The following is a 15,641-nucleotide window of genomic DNA, read 5'->3' as shown; positions in this document are numbered from 1 at the left end:
GAGTGAAACTTGAAATAGTTACGTAACCCATGGGTAACAGGAACTGGGAATGTAATGAAAACATTGAATATACTAAAATTCGTTTATCCTAACTGGTAACTCTGGGTATTATGGCATTTTTGCAGTCAACTAGAGAAGTAGGGATGTGGGAATCAAATTTTTGGAGATCAAAAAAATATCGCTTGATTTGGATAATGTTTTTGCCCATTGTTTGTGCCGGTTGTTTTGATTCCAGTCCTTTATAACACCACAGAGGGAACACAGAGGGTGCTTCTCCTGGAGTGTAGATGGAGTATGAACTGTGACATGGAGTTTGCAATAGCCTCAGCTTCAGGTGAATGGCAGAAATAAGACCAAGCATTCTTCCTCAGTGAGAGATGACAATATTGACTTCTTGCGATAATATTCTCTGAGGTGTATAGCAGAATAATGGCCATTATTACCAAAACATAAAGTCTGTTTGGCCAAATTTAACCAGAGAGTATTGGCTTCCTCTGAATTCTGTTGTACAAAAGGCAACAAAATTTTACTTGGTTGTCATAAGCTTATTTCATAAGGGAAGGTCTTCTGGCAGCGGGGGCAGCCCAGCCCCAGTGTGCCAACATTTTCCTGTCTCTCCAGGAAGCTTCTGCTCAAACTTTTTCTCATCCTGTGATATAATCGACACGCTAAAGAAGCTGAGCTACTCCCATTTGTGTCACTGTAGAATGGATAGTATTTCAGTTACAAGATCAGATAGCACCACTGTAAAAATGAAATTGTGTCACAGGATCAGCCATAGGGTGGTAGGTTATGTTGTTACACAGTTTAAGGGTTTAAACAATTATAAGGGCAATTAGTTCAGGCAGTCAAACTCTTGTCCCTGCTCCTTTTTAGTGAGAAGTAGAGAGGGGAAAATATAGTTCTTCTACAGAGAAAAAGAAAAGAGTGGGAATAAGATCTGCTAGATTTTCTGCTTTGGAATAGTGTGGGCAAGAAGCGCAAAGGTGAGACAGGATTTTTTTTTTTTTTTTTTTTTTCTTTTTCCTATGGAATGGTAGTAGGTAAGTCAGACATACGAAGAAAGGAATCCCTTGGCATTTGGGGCTGAATTATTCCTCCAAAATGTGGCCTTTATGATAACAGATGTGGAAAAAAAAAAAAGTGAGCTTTTCTATTTTTTTGAGTTTGTCTTAACAAAAATCAAGGGTGTTTTTTGTTTTTGTTTTGTTTTGTTTTCCTCATTAGGAAGTCTTCATTCAAAACATTTTATTCATGTGTACATATGTAGTGGTCTGTAATAATCTGTAAGCTTTTTATATTTGTGTGTCAAGTTTTCACATTAAAAGCAGAAAGACTCTCAAATTCAAAAGGGACAGAAGAAATGTTATTTTTTAAAATGGCATAATACCTTCGATATATACCTTGAGCTGATTTATGCTAATGTCGTACTTTAGTTCCAGGTGAATCAGTATAAGCCATGTCTTCCATAAGGCAGACAATTATCTGGCCACTTATAATCTCAGAATTCAAGTACATTGCATAGTGTTATCAAATGGAATAAAGAGGCCATGCAGAGAAAGTATTACAAGTTTTGGCACCATTTTTGACAGAGTAACAGATATTCGTAGCAGCTTTGTCATCTGTCAGAATAACCAAAGAGACAAACCCCAAATGAAATAATTACTATGGAGGGAGTAACACATTAGAAGCAGTAAATTGCTTAATTATAGCTTTGGGACTTTCTTAGGCTCCATTCTACATATGTTGCTTGTTTTGTGGGTGGAATATATTGTATCAGTGGTGGATATGCACTTGGTGTCAGTTGTGGATTGCTTTTGGTAGGGCATCACTGAAACAGTGCATGCTGATGCTTTTAGATGCATTTAGCCCCACAACATATATATATTTTTCTGTGTTTTGAAGATTCCCTACTGGGAGAACCAGGCAGCTGCTTTGTACCTTTGCTTTTCCTATGTCACATTTTTGGCACTGCAGTTGTGCCACACCTTACTTCAATAAGGAATGCTCCTACTCTTTGCCACTTGAGACATACTAAATCTTTCCTTGCTCTTAACAAATGCACTGGCAATCAATAGTTGCATTCCGTGTTTCCGTAACATGAAATGTTTGCTAGTCAGTGAATCTCATAGAAAAAAAATCATTGTGTACAATGGTGACCTGGCTTTGCAGTTTTGCAGTCAGTAGATTTCATTTTACAAGGAAAAAAGCAAAATGATCATTACTCTCTGACATTTTATATCAGGGCATAAAGCTAGATGACTGATTTGGCCTCAAAGTACAAGCAATCTAGCTTCTGAGCATCATCTACATCATTAAAAAAAAATGGTAGCCCTAATATAAATTTTGACATTAAGGGAGAAATAATATAAGTTATTTCAAAGCCCAGTTCTATTGGATGTGCTGGCTATGTCAAATTAATTAACTTCTTGAAGGCTGGGATGATTGCTTTTGTCTTTACATTTAAAGTATTCTTTAATTTTTTATCATCTTGATAATTATTTAACAAAAAGAAAATAAGAAAGGGTAAGAATAAGGAAAACCTTCAAATTTTAAGAGACATCTTGGATACTAGTAATTCTTTGGGTTATAGAATCTGGATTAAAAGCAAACAAACAAACAAAACCCACCAAAGCCCTGAAAGTTTTTGTAAACGCAAATGGCACCACAGGAAGATACTACTTAGTTTTTTATTAGCATATGGTAAATCTTAGGGTGACTCGAGTCTAACTTATTAAATAAATTCGGCAGTCAAGCCCAAGGGCTTTCTTTTAGAAAAATGATGGTTATTTGAGGTATGTTATGTTTTAATTGTCATATCAAAATTTCAGCCTGTCATGAGTATAGGTTTTCTTATCATGATAATGCCTCTTTTCCCCAGACGAATCTGTCTATGGGTTGTAAGTGAATAAACAGTGTCCTTGCATATTTGTGTCAGGAATGTGTCTGTCAGTAACCCTCTTATTGCCTCTTGTGGTGTTTACAGTTTGCTAGAGTCAAAACCCATCTTTGTTTTTCAGGTTTATAGATTGGTAGTAGCAAATTGCATTCCAGGAAAATGCCAGAAACAATACTTTGCTCATATTTTAATGGAAATTCTATCTTACGGGTTTCAGTGGAGTTGGATCTGAATTTTCAAGAATTACCCTCATGCTGTTGTTTTAGTCTTGACTGAGTAAATCACATGGGAACCTCTGCATACTGTCATTTTTAAGATAGTGAGAACTGAACTGTTAGAAATATTTCTACCGAAGTAATGTAGTTCAGAATAGACATTCACATGGAGAGGATTTACAGGATCAGGTCTTCTGCATGACTAGCCACTGAGATCCAGAGTGCCTAGTAAAATGTTAAGATTTTATTGCTGACTTACATTATTGTTTATAAGAAGGTATGGACTATTTATAAAGGAGGGATAAAAGATGGTTTCTTAAAAAAAAATAAGATGTTGGAAATATTCTACTTAGTGCATGCCTAGAACAATAGGTGGATATGACTGTTTACAATATGTACACTGGATTAAATTGTAAAATATATTTTTGAGACTTTCTTATTTTATAGAAATCACTTGTTTTGACTAAATTGTATTTATTTTTTTTCCTGAAAACATTGAAACATTGTTTGGTAAGTTTATTACACTCTCATTTTTTATTTGTTGAGGAATACAGGTTTCTAGCATACTGGGGAATTTTTTGATTGACTTTCAGACATCTGGTCCCATTGTAATGCTGTTTATTGCAATTGAAATCATTACAGAGACATATTCCTTTAGAAGATGTTACAGATTTTACTCTTGGAAGTATTTTGCATGTCTGCATTTTTTGGATGCTTTGAGGGAAAATAAAATCTTTATGAAATAGAGTAAAGGCTACACTAAGCATGTAACACTTATTTTTGGCTGACATAACCAGCATTTTGGCCAAGGTACCCAGCGGGCTAATTAAAGGGAGGAATTTAATGGAATAGCATGATTTTCTGTAGCTATCAAAGATGAAAGCATTGGAGTTTAGACAACAGTTACACACTACTGTAAAATGAAATCTGAAAGATACTGACATATACGCAGAAACGAAATGTTGATATTTCTATTAAATAGTTGGACTGAAGGAATTAAATGTACTGTAGTTAGAATGATGGATCAATTTGTATGCTATTGCAGAAGAATAAGAAAAAAACCCACAAACGAACATGGTTAAACGTAATTATTACAGTTAGTGATATTCATACTAGCAAGAACTAAGTGCTACTACTGTTTTGTTATTTGTCTTTTTGCTGTCAAGGGTTTTGGTCTCTGTGACACTGATGTCTGTTTCTTAGAAAGACATTTCAGTTAAAAACTAAATAGAATAAACAGCTGTAAGGGTGTCTTGCTGCTTGCACAGCAAGATTAAGGGGCTCTAGGTTCTTTGGTCTGGACTTCATAGGAGACAAAGTCATAGGACTGTATAAGAACTCTGTCTTTTCCCTTCACCTGGTTTGTTTGGATCTATGATAATCTAAGTGTACTTAAATATTTAGCAGTCATAATTTGGTGGTTCTTCAGCAGTATCAGAAATGTGAGCTGCTACAGTCTATTGATTCCTGTGTTGGCAGTCCAAGGTCACTTTTCTGAAAAAGCTGCTGGATGCTGAGGAAAACAGATACAGGCATTGCTGTGGTTTAGATACTGATTTTAAGTCCAGTGCCTGGTTGAGGTGGAAACTAGTGGCTGTGGAGCATTCTATGTGTTGAGAAAGATTATTGAAAATTATCTCAGATCATGAAGATTTCAGAGGATGAATGGGGACTTATGCCTGGGCAGTTTTTACTGGAGTAGCACTGCTGCAGTCTACTCTGCATTTACAGTTCAGAGCAGTGGCTTGTTCTAGGATTAAAGAAATTAATAAACTCAGTTCAATATGTTTAGGCAGTTTCTAGAGAAGTATGTTGCTTTATATAATCTTTTTCTCTTCATTAGAAATGAAAGTCTAATGTACTAGAAGAATCAAATTCTATTTAGAACTTTTTGTTACATTTAGTGCTCTTCATCTCTTTTTTCTTAAATTCCAGTGTCATTGTTATCTAGTATTTAATCTAGTATTTGTGTGGCATGGGTGTTTGATAGATGCTGCTTCTCTATATTGAATGATCAAATGAGTTGAAAGCTGCCTGTGAAGTCCTATGGAATAGGACAGAACTTGTTCTCTCTCTCTCTTTTTTTTTTTTAAATTTTCAAGATGTGCTTACATTCTAGGTTTATTTTGAAGACATCTTAGCTCCACTCTGAGTTCTTTTTCTGCCCATAGATGTTTTGTAACAGTTGCTGACAGTCTATAACCATAGGAACACAAACAGAAATTTAAATTTGTTATCTGAAAAAGTGTCGTTAACCAGCTATTTTAATGTTTGGCCATGATTAAGCATCTGTGTAAAGTGTTAGTCATCTACACTGCTTTTTAGGCTGCTTTTTTCCTTATTAAAAGTTATGAGCTCAGAAACATCATTTCTTTAAGGCAAATGTGGTGTTGGCACCACTTCAGTGCGCTCTGGGCTTAGGTGCTTTAGAAGGAGTTTGAAGACAGGCTTTCCAGTTGTATGAAGTCTGTAAAATTATGAACGCAGTGTAGCGTTCTATGATATCTAGCTTGAGATGACTGTAATGCCTAGTTCAGTGGTTAAATAATTTAGCTCAGTACAAGATAATAGATACCCAACTTCAAAAGGCACTTTAACAATGTGGAAAATCAGAAAGCTGTGGTTTTCATCTTACTGCTTTGGGGCACGCAGACTATCAAAGGAAAAGAAGGGTTTTGCGTAGATTTTAGTACCAGAATATGAATAATGTGCGATGGTAAGATCAATTCTACTGCCCAGACCCATGCAACAAACGTTTCAGATTTTGCAGACATATATCTTTAACAGTGACATTTTATTTCTTTCATTCTGTCTGATGAATTTTGAGGTCTTATAGCTTTAAATTGAAACAGTGTAGCAGAACACATGAAACTTATTCCTCATGACAAAGAATACTGTGGATTCAACTATGCATATCAGCATAGCTACTAGGAAACTAAGTGGATATTTATATCCTACATGGTAATGTCATATGCTATTTTGTGCTGATTGTGTACTGTTTCCAAATATTTTTCTATTTTTCATGCATAATTTTTACTTACCCTAATCTTCTGTTTAATTTAAAAGCATTTTAGAAACAGAGCTATGTGAAAAAATACCAGAGCAAGCATACTCAAAAAATGTACTGGATCAAGGATTATATTGGCTGTTTAAAAAAAAAAAAAAAAAAAGAGGAATGTGTTCTTGTATTTATTTCCTCTATTGAGCTCCTCCTGTACCTTTAAAGCAGGCCTAAAACAAAACTACTCATTTAGGCTTTTTAACTGTAGCATTTTCTTTTCATTTCCATAGGCACGTAGTCGGTTGTGGGAGAAAGAGAGAGACTATGACACAGCTTTCTTTTATTTCCCTCTTCAAGATTTTGCATATCACAGGCACCAGATGTTTTCCTTTGCAGCTTTACCATGTTCTACTTTTCAGTGTGGCATTAGACAGAAACTGAAATGGGAAGTTGTGAGAGGGAAGGGTGATGAAAGAAGCAGTTAGCACTAGCATAAAATTGAACTTCTTACAGAGATTAAATATAAATTAATTTATCCTTTACTCAGCATTAGATTGGAAACCATTTTATATTTTAACAGCACGAAGTCACATGACACCACCAAAATCTCTGCCAAGTACTACACTTATATATGAAGCTGTGAAAGTAATTTTTTCTAATACTTGTTTGGGTTTTAGGCTGATTAGGTCTATGCTTGCAATTATGTGACATGGGCCCTTGAAAGAGAACTGGTTTTAAGTTGGAGTTGCACAGAGCATCTAGCATATATTTGAATATTTGATTTAGAAAAAGAAAGGGTATCAGTCTCATATTCTTGAGGAAATTTAGTAAAAAAGAGACAAGTCAACAGCTAAACTCATTATATTCTTTAAGACCTAGAAACAGGTTTAATCTGGAACATGCAGTTTCTGGTTGCTTTTTTAATTTATCTGTCAGTGCAACTTTGACAGAAATATTCCTGCTGTTCTTAACAGTGTCGTCTTGTTTGTTTATTATTGATTAACTGTGGCAGACTGTTGTGTTTTTCAGAAAATTAACCTTTCTATGATAAAATACTTGTGATTTTTCCTATACTCCCAGGCCTACTGAGTTAGGTCTCATGTAGGCAGGTTTCTTTTGACCATCGTGTAGTGTATTTTTGTTCTCAAGTGAACTTAATTTGGTGACTTAAACATGATGTCAGAAATCTCCTAAGAGACAGCTGTATTACGTTACTGGTGGTCTCTTTGAGCTGGAAATCCATTTTGTTTCATAGGAGTCTTGTCATTTTGTTAGAGGTATGTGTAAGGGGAGAACCTTCGGTGTATGGTTTATTAGAACTATATCTGGGTACTATAAAAAAATATTTGATAACATTTAAGGAAGAACAGGCTATGGTCTCAAAGTCATTAGCATTCCAAATACTAACTGCCAACTAGAGATGGTTCAACCTGGAGAGGCTCAGCCACTGTTTTGCACTGTTTTGTGTAATACACAAATGATTTTATTAATGATTTTAAAAGGATGGTGCTCCCCCCACCGTTTTTCCTCTGAAACTGGTCTATTTTCTGGTAACAATGTCTTGTTGGAGATTCTTTCAGTTTTACAGTGTGTACAGTCTTCACAAATTTTATTTCTAACATGAAAATATAACTCTGAGAGACAGATGCTTTAAACAGATGATCAGTTAGGCCAGGCTCTCTTTTTGTGCCTTAACAGGCTGATGCAAACTCTTGAACACAACTATAGGATAAATCTATTTTTCAAATAGAGCAATTCATACTTGTATTTTTAAAAAAATATCTGTGAGCTTGATGTAGATTCTTTTAAAATGCAAAGATTTTTATTTGAATTAGATGTACCCACTTTCGTTTTTCTAGGCAAGTTGAAGTTCCTTTTTAAAATAAGAATAGGTTAGCTTTTCTGTTATATACTGTACCTAGAAACTTGTAAATGAAGTGTCTTCTAAGAATTTTTAATACCATGGCAACATTATTGATTAGAGATTCCTTGCTAAGTTTCATTATAAATAAGTAGTGAAAAAAACAGTGGTAGGACAAAGAAACCAGTGATAGAAGTAAACATAAGATGACGTAGTTTCTTTAGCATGATAAAATCAGTGCAAGAAATGTTTGGTTGTTGTTTTTTTTTTTCTGAAAGTTCTGATTTGGAAGCAACAGAGACATTTTCAGTGATCCTTTTGGACATTGAATAATATTCTCTTCATTTGCCAAAATAGGATTAGTGTGTAGATCTCATTAGGAATTTGCACATGACTTTATTTTTATATAGATAAAAGGGAGCAAATTCCTCAAAGTCAAAGTCAGGAAAATAATATCTAAGAATCCAGGCAGGTAGAAAGCATTACTGCAAGGATATTTTTTTCAGTGCCTGCCAGGCTAAATTAACTTTCTTTCTTTCTTTAATGGATGTATGCCAGGTACCAGAATCAGGAAAGCTTCTGGTAACTTAGTAAATAAGATCCAGAGCAAAAGATAATTAAACATTGCAACAGTTTTAAAATATTTTTTTTCACTTGACTACGGCCTTAATGAAAGAAAATACCTAATGGTGGTAAAGTTTGTTTCATTTTCATTAGAAGTTACTCATAAATCTATTTGTTGATAATCTTTTGTAGAAGGAAGTATCATTATTAAAAAAGATAGAAATGTAACATTTTTGTTATATACAAAGCTATTTGTAAAGGCATCCTTTATTCTTCATGGCGTGTTTATGACCTGACCTCCTTCCCTGTCACACTTCAATCCTCAGAAACATTGTATTTGCAGTCCAGGTTTTCAAAAACAGAATTTCACAACATACATTAGTCATCACCTTCACCTTCTGATTGCTTTGACATTCATTCTACTTAAAGCACCCATTGAAGTTGTTCCCAGATTCACTAAGTGTGTAAGGATTGTCAGATAATCTCCCTCTGTTCCAATGACATTTTTTCTGCATAGTGCTTAGAATGTGTATGAGTATTTGTGAGCAAATGATAAGAAAAAAAGATGATCTCGTAGGCCCAATTATTACTTTACCATTGTATAATCCGATGGTATTAAATCTGTTTTGATATGCCATCTTGAAAACAAGATGTTTTATTGTTCACATCTGATACCTGGAATACTTGTATCTGTTGGAGAATCGATGTCCTGTGTCATAGTCACCAGTTAATTTATAGAGAAAAAGAAGTGATTGCAGTCATTAAGACTAATGTATATGTATATACAATTCCTAGACATATGAAGGACCAAAACAAGAAGGTTGCCAATCTGAAGCACAATCAGCAAATGGAGAAAAAGAAGAATGCACAGTTGTTGGAAGAAGTTCGTAGGCGAGAGGACAATATGACTGACAACTCTCAACATTTACAAGTGAGTTTATTTTTCGACAGTGTTTTAAAATCATTGAAGAAAGTACACTCTCTCGCTGTGTGTCTTACAGGGTGTAGGTTCCCACAAAGAGCTGATGACTTTCTCCTTTCCTACCAGAGGGTGCGCTAGTGACTTCAGTCATGCCCATGAAATAATTAATATTTAGTGTGAGGAAAAAGCAATAGAATTTGAAGCCCTGTCCTCACAAGGACTATTTTACTTATATTTAAAGGAAAGTCAGTCATTTAAGGTTCTTTAGTGAATTATACTGCTGTCCCTGCATGGATCATGGAGGAGGCAAATCCACCTGCATGAAAATGGCTTGTTAGACTTTACAGATTGAGCCATAAAATACCTGCAGATATTCAGTTGCAGATAGACGTTTGACTCTAAAGCAATGTGGTGTATTCAAGTAAATCCCTAAGGAAACAACGTGATTCGAGAGGGATGGAGAGAAGCAACCAAACTTGATGAACATCTGGGAGCTTTTTCCTTCCTCAGCAAACTGAGATACAGAATTGCTTTGGTCTAGCAGGTGCAGGAGACAGATATCTTCAAGGGAGCCTTTCCAAAATGGGCTTGTTAACCTGTGTCCTTGTATCATTGCTTCTTTCACAAGATTAAGTGGCAGTATCTGGGGCATGTTGTTCAACACAGTGTCTGTTGTACAACAAGTATCTGTTGTTCTTGTGTGGTGAAGGACCTGTTATTCTCTGTGGAAGTTCCTTAGGGTTTTCTTTCAAAAATTAATCACAAAATTCATTGTTTCAGTAAAAGCTCATGATGCTACTTCCATACAATGGAAACAAGTCCCTGCCTCACACATTGGGAACCTGAGGTTTCCTTATCATTGCAAGATTTGAAGAACTTTTAGTTCTACAAAAATGCCATAGTGAACCTTGCAAGCAAATAGTTAGTTAGTGGAGCTAACATGACCCTGATGTACATTTATTTTGCTGTTAGGAGGGTATTTTGATTTAAAGTTTTTCACTGGTATGGTTTATTTGTTTCAATGTGTAAGGTAGTTATAAATATTAGGTGAGAACATCAATTCTTGTGCTTATATGAATCTGATAAGTAGGTGGTTGTCTGGTTAAATAGCCAAACCAACTCTAAAGCTCCAGTCAATTAGCCTTGGTATACAAAGGAATTTTTTTTTCATAAGAGTTGTTTAAAAAAACACCTCCTTCTCCATTAAGTTGTTTGAAAAGCAAGTATGTCTTAAAATGCAAGTTTTTCCTTTTAAAAAGTTTGATCAAGTGCACTGGTGGATGCAGTTATGATTTTTGTTGGCCTCTGTGGCTTGTTATTTCAGGGTGATTTTGATTTGAGGCTTTTGTACCTGGTCACATAAGACGATTTCACGTATTTGGCATAAGATAAATGTTTACTCCTGTAATATTTAGCCACAAATGCTAGGGTGCAGGGATGAAACACACCTGCTTTCCGTGGGTCCGAGTATGCAGCTGCATTTGTGAGTATTCCAGATTTGAACTTAATCATGTGCATGTTCAAAAGGGTACATATAATGCATTATGTAATAGATAAATTTATTTACTTTCCTGCCAATCTAATGGTACAATTCTTTCCCCAGGAAGCAAAATGTAAACTGAAGTTCTTCTAGTGATGTGAACACATACCGAATTCAAATTGGCCTAAAAGAGTTGACTAAATGAATAATCTGACAGAGTAGAATACTTGATAACTCTTGATACTAAATTTCAGTTTATATAAAATATATAGATTTAATAAAATGTTGTAACAGTAGTGATCTGAGGATTTAAGTGAGGCAAGATTTGTGGGGAGACACATGATGTCAGGTATATGATCTACCTTGGAAAACAAGTTTCTGGGATTCCAAGGCATCTGCTAATTAAAAAGAAAATTAATTGGTATTTCAATAAATATCGAATTAACATCTTAGTAAACCGTAGGGATCTGACGACCGTTTCTTGTCACTGTTTATAATACTTTCTGCAATGCTTAGTAGGAACACCTTATGTTTATAGGCATTTTTAACACACAGTATTTGTTTCTCTAGTGTACTTGTTACATTTGTGAGTGATGTATTGAGCTGTTAGGGTAAAGTATATCCTAAAATTCTCTGGCCTGATGTAATGATTGTATTTGTTGGCTAGCGGTGATAAGCTGGCCGTTGGCTAGCTGTGATAAGCTCAGCTGAGAATTGAAGAGCAATTAGATTAGTCAAATTGCATTCACTCCAGCCAAGTCTCAATCCCTTTTGCAGAAGTACTGGAAAAGATGTAATAAGAAAGCTGGTATAATTGTCCACGGACCATTCAGGGAGTCATTCAGGGCAAGATGAAGCAATCAGTTGAAGTGTCATCCATTTTAATACAGCTCAAGTAGGGGCTGAAGCTCTACCCATTCAGCTGCCCACTTGCTTTCTGGTGGCTTTGAAGACCTTCAGAAGTCTGTAGTTCCTTTGAAGCTTCAACAGGTTCTGTTAGTTTCTGAGGCTTGTAGCGTCATGTATATTTGTTACACTTTTAACTATGTTTTCAGATAAAAGCGTCTCAAAGCTGGTTCATATCCTAGCACCGGTGCTTGCAGGTCAAGTTTGAGTCTGTGATGGCCCCATCTCACAGCACTCCAGGGCCACTGCTGTGATGGTCATTCACTTTGGTCTCCCTCAGCTATCAGCTGGAATTGTGACTGATGCTTCAGGTGTGGTTTTGGGGAGTTATGTGGATCACTGTAAAATTGGAAACATCAGGGAGCCAGACTTCAGATTAATTCTTGGGAATGAAGAATAGTTGTGAGGTTTTCTGCTTTTTCCTTCCACAAATCAAGGGCAGACCTGTGCAAATCTTGCCAAACGTGATGGTCATATATTACATAAAGCGTAACAGCAGGAGAGCTGGCCCTTGAACACTTTATCATGAAATTTTTTGAGAATGGTGTATCTAACATGACTTCATTTTTCTCTTTTTTTGTCTGTTTTAAAAAGATAAGGATTTTTGAGAAATGCTGATCTAAGGAATATAAAGGTATCGTGTCATAAAGTTGTGCATAATTCCTCAAACCTCTTTGCAGCATCTAGAAATGTTATAGATGTGAGACATGTTTATTTCCTGAGATGCATTCTTGTATGGAACATGTTTGCTCCAGTAACACTGTTACCTTAATAGAATTGGGAAAGAAAACATTTGCATAACATCGAGAACTCGAGTGGGTTTGGTTTTGATTCTGTTTTTTAAGCTTGCTGTAATAACAAAAGCAACAACAAGGTCCTTTCTTTTCACCAGAGTAAACAATAAGAATGTGCATTTAATAATGTTCCCATATGCCTCATTGCATAGCCTCAAAGGAAATTAAGTATATGCTTTTGTTTGATTATGCTTTTCATAAATGTAAAGTATCGATTTAATACGTGAATTGAACCTTATGGAATCATATTTGTACTAAGTCCAGAAACACTGTTCTGTGGAAACTTTATGCAAACTGCATACATGGCACAAGAGTTGTGCAAGAATGAGCCTGAAAACAAAGTTGAAAAGTTTAATACCCTGTTCTGCTCTGATCTGCAGAGCCTTCTGGGTGTTTCTGCCTTTTTTTCTGGTTTATCTTCTGGAAAAGTCTTTAACTCTCCTAGTATTTTAAATGCTTGGGTTATTTGTCACAATTCACTTTCAGGTAGCTTGGATTTTCTTTGGGCAGAAATCCATATGCCAAAAGGAGATATTTCACTAAAAACTTGGTTTTGAGTGAGGCAATGTGTAGTTCTCATTGATTTCAAATATCATACATAGGCAGCTTGACCAATCCTCTAAGCCTTGAAGTGCTGTGAAGCAGATTGTGTACACATGTACGTTTTTCCAGGTTTAAATATCTCACAGAGTCCAGCACGTGAGTGTTAGTTTGTCACTGGACATACCAAGGCAAGGCAAGAATTCTTAGTTTTTCAATAGTTTTGCGCTGGCTGGAAATTTAGCCTTAGGTAATGAATAAAATATGATCAGGAGAAAGTCCTTTTAAAAGAGAGAGAAAAACTGGCTAGTTAATATTACTGCTGTCTGATTCTTGCTGTGTGAATATCTGTGGTATCTTACTAAAAATAACTCCCAAGAGATTTCACAGCCAGTCAGCATGAATCCTTAAACTTGGATTCGTTACTTTATTTTTCACTCTGTGATTCAGCATATAATTTTCATCTCCATAGTAGTTCTAGAAATGCAAAATATACTGAAGACATAGCACACTGCCATATGTTATGTCCATGTCTTTTAAAATAAAGCAGAAGAATGGCCTAAACAAGGGTTATACCTGCCATTATTATGATTTTTCTCTTAATGCAGTGTATTTCCTACTGCCTTGTCTCAAAAACTTTGAAACTGTAGTATTAATAAAAAGAGGAAGCTGGGGAAGTCTTGCAAATAAAAATGAACAGAGCAGTGTAATCAGTTCAGAGACAGAGGAAACACGGCTGTTACGGAGACAGGCATTAATGTACGTAGCTGACATAAGGCAGGAGAGAATTCATTGCATAAACACACAGCTTTGTATTTATTAGTGCTGAATTACATATGTAGTGAAAAAACTCAACCTTTTAAGAGGTTTAAATCAGAAGTTGTGGTATTAAAAGTGAATTCCAGTTTAAGCATGCATCCAAAGGTGGACCTACACCTCTCTGGAAGGCTTTAATAATGCCGAGTGTTGAGCAGATTCTGTATGTTTCTGTCTTCAGAAGGCTGGTCATTTTGTAGGGGAAGATGGCGATAAAATTGGGATTTTGCTTTTTACACCATTCCTCTCTGATTTCCACAACATGCACGTGTGAAATGCACATCGTAGTCTAGCTCTGATGAGTAGAATTGCTCCCTCCCTCTCATTCAGTTCTGAGCAGAGAATAAGGGGAAATAGGTGACTGCTCTCGATTTTCCTTTGTCAATATGATGAACAATCAGAACACACAAATGAGATATGATGGAGATGGACTTCTGGAAATATGTACAGAGATAAGAGAATGGATAAGATATGGCCTGCAATGCTTGTGAAGATCTTATCTCTTGCTAAGATTTCTGTTATCAGATGCAAATATTTTGAAACAAAAGCTGTGGTTTTTGCACGTCCGTGTAAGAGGTGGCTGCAACAAGTCTTTCAGTCTTTGTGTAAGTTAATAAGGAATCACAAAGTTTTGGAACCAGTCAAGTGATAAATTCAGAAGATGGAGTAAGCTACAGCTAGAATGAAGGTCTCCCTTTAAAGCTCCCATGGACTTGTTTGTGGAAAATGTAGAATAGAAACTTATCTTTATCATGGTTATAGTGAGTTAAAACCTTACTTTAACTTTTCTACAATTAAAACAGGAGATTATTGATGCACCTGACATTTAAGATCAAAAACTGTGATGGTCTTGTGTTGTAGTATCCTATTTAATATTGTAGACAATGCAAGAGTATTTTCAACAGCAAGCTTCTTTCTGAAGTTTCTAACTAAAGTGTAATTTTTTGGAATGGATACATTTGTTCAAGCAGCTGCAAATACTTTTTAATGAGGGAGTTGATTCCAAGTGAAAGTGAGCAATTTTTGAATTTTCGGCTAAGTGGTCTGTATATAGTGTATTAGGTTAATGAACTAACATATGAAGTAGTGTAAAAATCAATACTTTATGTAGTTTTCCATAACACATCTACAGAGTCCTCTTCAATTTGTTGCTTGAAAACTAAAGTATTCTTGTGTGCTTCTATATTCAAATGGTAGGTTCCTTTATGACTGTAAAGTTTCGTCTTTGAGTGGTAAAGCTGAAGTCTGGTGAATTTGTAAGAAGATTAGTGTTCATGTACATATCAAATCATTTTACCCTTGTAAAGCAAGAGTTATGTAGTAGCAAATGGAGAGAACCTAGCATAGTAGATTGTACAATTCTGTTCATTATTGATATGTTCGTGGGTACTTCCTTTGGCATTTCTCTGCTTCTCTCATTATAGCTGGATTTTGCCAAGACAGAGTATAGCTAATAACGACAATTCCTCTAAAATGTCCAGCCCTCAGCAAAATGTATAGCTGATTATTAATTTCACACAGTTCAGGGAACTTTTTCCTCTTGTGAATATCTAGGAAAAAAGCAGGAATTGCATTATCTTAAAGCAGTCATTTTCATGTAGCTGAACATAATTTTTTTAACAGACATTTTGAAAATGTAGGAT

General features: G+C 35.5%; 1 protein-coding gene across 1 annotated transcript in view; it reads left to right on the top strand.

Annotated features, from left to right (window-relative positions):
* The window catches only part of ERC2 (ELKS/RAB6-interacting/CAST family member 2), a 400,553-nt gene that overhangs the window by 196,915 nt on the left and 187,997 nt on the right, over positions 1 to 15,641 (top strand). The window contains exon 15 of the mRNA XM_065642652.1: positions 9,336 to 9,471. Within this exon, the coding sequence (XP_065498724.1) occupies positions 9,336 to 9,471 (136 nt within the window). The remainder of the gene's footprint in view (positions 1 to 9,335; positions 9,472 to 15,641) is intronic.

Source organism: Caloenas nicobarica, chromosome 11 (genome assembly GCF_036013445.1).
Source record: "Caloenas nicobarica isolate bCalNic1 chromosome 11, bCalNic1.hap1, whole genome shotgun sequence".
Taxonomy (NCBI): Eukaryota; Metazoa; Chordata; class Aves; order Columbiformes; family Columbidae; genus Caloenas; species Caloenas nicobarica.
The sequence above is the reverse complement of the archived record's forward strand: the minus strand, read 5'-3'. Positions and strand labels throughout refer to the sequence as shown.